We start from the raw sequence: 4219 nt of genomic DNA, 5'->3' as shown, positions 1-4219 counted from the left end.
TTTACCAAGTCAGACATCATCCATTGACAGGAAAACAGAGTTCAGACAGTTTAATGTAGCTCAAACCATCACATTGTAAGCTTCAGTTTTTTTTCTACTGTTTCAATATTTTAGAATACAAAATCTTCTGTACTTGATTGTCGTCTAAGTAAAGCTAATTTATAATAATGTATAGTGAATTCCAGATAAGCGTAGAGACCATGGCAATAAAATCTGTCAGGTAATAAATAGAAATTACACTGGTGTCGATACTTAGGTCGACACTTGTGGAAGTGTTTTAAAAAAAACATGTTTTGTATTCCTCTTCCTAACTCCCTAATCATCCCCAAGGAGTCATGTTCCTTAAAGTCCCATTGGTACTCTCAGTTTGTCTTTTCCCAATTGCCCAGACTTCATTTGTCGGCCCTGACTACATTCTGGCAATATTACTAAAGACTTGTGCTCCAAGACTTGCCATGCTGCTAGTCAAGCTATTCCAGTACACAATGACACGAGTACCTTACTAGCAATTTGCATAGGAAAGGTCCTACTGAGTCAATCACAGCCCCATCAATCTAATGTTAATCATCAGTAATGTGATGGAAGGCGTCATTAACAGAGCTATCAAGGAACACTTGTTTAGCAATGATCTTCTCACTGACATTCATTTAGGTTTTTCCAGGGCCGCTCAGATCCTGACTTCATCACAGCTTTTGGTTCAAATATAGACAAAAGAGTTGAACTCCAGACATAGGAGAATGACTGTCCTTGACTGGGTGTAGCATCAAGAAGCCCTAGCAAAATTGGAGTCAAAGGGAATCAGGGAAAAAAACTCTCCGCTGGTTGAAGTCATACCTACACATCAAAAGACGATTGTTGAGGACCCAGTACTGATCCTTGTTGCACATCACTTGTTACATCTTGGCAATCAAAAAATGACCCTAATCTTTTTTTTTCCTTTATTTGTTAATGGGAGAAGGATGTCACTGGCTAGGCAGCATTTATTGCCCATCTCTAATTGCCCAGCAGGCAGCTCAGAGTCAACCACATGGCTGTGGGTCTGGAGTCATATGTAGGCCAGACCAGGTAAGGATGGCAGTTTCCTTCCCTAAAGGACATTAGTGGACCAGATGGGTTTTTCCCAACAATCAGCAATGGGGTCATGGTCATCATTAGATTCTTAATTCCAGATATTTTTATTGAATTCAAATTCTACCATATGCCGTGGTGGGATTTGAACCCAGGTCCCCAGAATGTTATCTGGGTCTCTGCGTTAACAGTCTAGCGATAATACTACTAGGCCATTGCATCCCCTAAATCCCTACTCTGTTTCCTGTTACTAGCCAATCTACTTTCCATGCCAATATGTCATCCCCTATGCCATTAGCTTCTACTCTTTGAAATAACCTTTGATGTGACATCTCATCAAATGCTATCTGAAAATCCAAGTAAAGTACATCTTCTTCATCCACTTAGCCCTTTATCCATACTCCTCAAAGAACTTCATTAAATTGGTTGAACATGATTTCCCCTTCAGAAAATCACCTGACATTCCAGTGCAGTGCTGAGAGAGTGCTATTGGATTGGATAGAAATCAAAGCCCTGCCTGCCCTCTTAGAGTTGAGTTGCCATAGACCATCAGGCTTCTCTCTCATTAGAGAGAGAGACAACTGGGGGTCATTCAACTGGAGACCACCATACCACAGGGGAAGGGAGAGGTTGAGAATGAAAGTCCTTCATAGTAACCTCAGCCAGTGATGGGAATTGAACCCATGCTGTTGGCATCACTCTGATTCCCAAACCAACCATCCAGCTATTAGAAAGAATTAAATATCCTACAACATTGCATGAAGTGAAGGAGAACTCCCTCCTGTGTCCTGGTCAAAATTTATCCCTCAATCAACATCAGTGAAACAATTTACTGAGTTCTGAGGAAGGGTCACCGGACCGGAAACGTTAACTCTGTTTTCTCCTTCACAGATGCTGCCAGACCTGCTGAGCTTTTCCAGCAACTTTGTTTTTGTTCTTGATTTACAGCATCCGCATTTCTTTTGGTTTTTAAACAATTTACTCGGTCATCATTGTTGACTGTAAGATCTTTAAATGTAGTAGGTGGCTGCCATGTTCCTACATGATGACTTAACTACGTTTCAAGAGAATTTCATGACTGCAAAGTGCTTTAGGTATCTGAATATTGTGAATGGTGCTATATTCATGCATTGCTTTTATATTTTCTTTCATTTACCAACATAACTAAAGAGGAAAATGGTTTGTAATTATTAATGTAAAGACTATGACCTTGGTCCGTTTTGATCTGGCGACCGACTCCGAACTTGGCAGTCAGGAAAGCCAACGCCGCGTTGTGTTTATTTGCAACCGTGGCAACGGGAGGCACGTGATCCTGAAATCGATCAAAGCCGGCTTGTTGCAATTTTGTATCGGGACGAAAGGGGTTACAAAGGGGCAGGGGAAACCCCGAGAGCAAGACACCTGACATCGGATTAGATCCGCAATTGAGGCATAAGACTGCATTTTTAAAAAAAAAATAAAGTTGCATGCTGCACTACTACAAGTCTGAAAAGTAAAAGGCGGAGCCTATGCTATTAGAGTCTCTGAAACCGGATTCAGATCATCTGCTCCGGAGAGGTGAGTGTTTATTAAGGGGAGAAAGAGCCATCAGCAGCAATTGGACTGCAGAAAAGACACCGTTCAAAGGGAGGTTACGTAAACTCAAACAATCCTTTCATTCCTCAATTTGCATTTGTCACACTGTTTACGAATCAAAAAGTTATGAGAAACGTGTTACTCTGACATAACGAAATAAAATGGGCGAAGAGGCTTACAGTGTAGGCGAGGAAGCAATGGGACGACAGGCAGGATACAACACTGTTGATGATCGTTGTAATTTAGCAAACATATTGCTTTATATAATGGTTCTTGTGTAGTGGTAATATCCAGGAGGCCCGGCTTGAAGTCCCACGTGATCCAGAGGTGTGTTATAACATCTCTGAATAGGTCGATTTAAAAAAAAATCCTGCCTTACAGGTATTGGCTATTCATTTCTAATAGTCATTTTTGAGTTGAAACTTTGCGAAATCCGGTTTGTCCCTCTAAACTGATTAGGTTCTCCTATTTTAATAGGCGCATCTTGATGCGTAATGATGCGCTGTAAATCACCCTCTACTTAAGTACCTGACTACTCCACAAGTTTAGAAATACTAGCGAGGCATATATTAACTAAATACAAATATTTCACAAACTTTGCCCAAGCGCAACATAATGAGAGGTCAAAGCAGCAACTCTGGCTTCTCGTCCCCGGCTGAGAGCCGATCTGCCGTATTGGTGTAGTTAAAAGCATGAATGCTGCTTATTTAATTTGTGTTAACAGTTTAAAAGATTTGCCAATCATATGACAACCATTCGGTGCTTATAAAAGGATTTTATGTTATTCTGTTGCGTGCTGCTTTTTGTAAATACTCATTAAAATGGATGAACTGCAAAGTGGCTTCTGACTTGAAGCCAAATTGGAATATCTCCTATTTATGTGAATTGGGCCTATTTAATCAGTCCGATTAGGTACTTCTACCACACAGGGGCCAAGATAGTTCATAAAGAGTGTACTGTGTTCAACTTGAGTATAAACTATTGAATTATATTAACAACGTTCTGACCTAAATTATAAAATGCACAGATGCACAGACGAGGTTAATACGAGATTTGGTGAAAGTCCTGGTTTGTTATGCATATGGAAATAACCAGTCCCCAGATTCGTTTCAATTAATGACCTCTTACTGAGCTACTTTCCTCTGCCCCGAAAAATCCTCCTTCTGTCCGATCTTTGCTAAGCTTTATTTGTTCTCTATCTTCCAGGCTGCTGATTTTCAGAATTCCCTGTACGTTACGAACAAGAATGCAACTGTTCATTCTGTTGTCACAACTGAGTTTCTTTTCGCGAATCTGCTTCTTTAAAATGAAGTGAGGGATATTCTACCATGAATCTGTCACATTCCCTCTTTTAAAATCAGCTGATTCAATTTTCTGAGGAAGTGTTACATTTACTCAAGGTAGGGCCGAAGATGACAGCGATTTTGAATTTCTGATTCCAGTGGGCGAGCTCACTGCCAATGCAACAAAAAAAAAGTCCGTCAAATTGTAAATTTTGAAAGTATCGCCACGACTTTATTTAATTCGCAGGTGAGAAATAATAAGGAATAAAAACCAAAAGAACTGCGGGTGCTGT

The 4219-nt window shown here is 40.3% G+C and overlaps 1 protein-coding gene across 1 annotated transcript in view; it reads left to right on the top strand.

Annotated features, from left to right (window-relative positions):
• The first annotated feature begins 2804 nt into the window (after window positions 1–2804).
• ttc34 (tetratricopeptide repeat domain 34) overlaps window positions 2805–4219 on the top strand; it is a 99898-nt gene continuing 98483 nt past the window's right edge. The window contains exon 1 of the mRNA XM_048614875.1: window positions 2805–2880. Within this exon, the coding sequence (XP_048470832.1) occupies window positions 2805–2880 (76 nt within the window). The remainder of the gene's footprint in view (window positions 2881–4219) is intronic.

The sequence above is a fragment of the Rhincodon typus genome, chromosome 31, assembly GCF_021869965.1.
Source record: "Rhincodon typus isolate 14 chromosome 31, sRhiTyp1.1, whole genome shotgun sequence".
In the NCBI taxonomy this organism is placed as follows: Eukaryota; Metazoa; Chordata; class Chondrichthyes; order Orectolobiformes; family Rhincodontidae; genus Rhincodon; species Rhincodon typus.
Note: the sequence above shows the minus strand (reverse complement) of the source record. Positions and strands in the feature narration are given on the sequence as shown.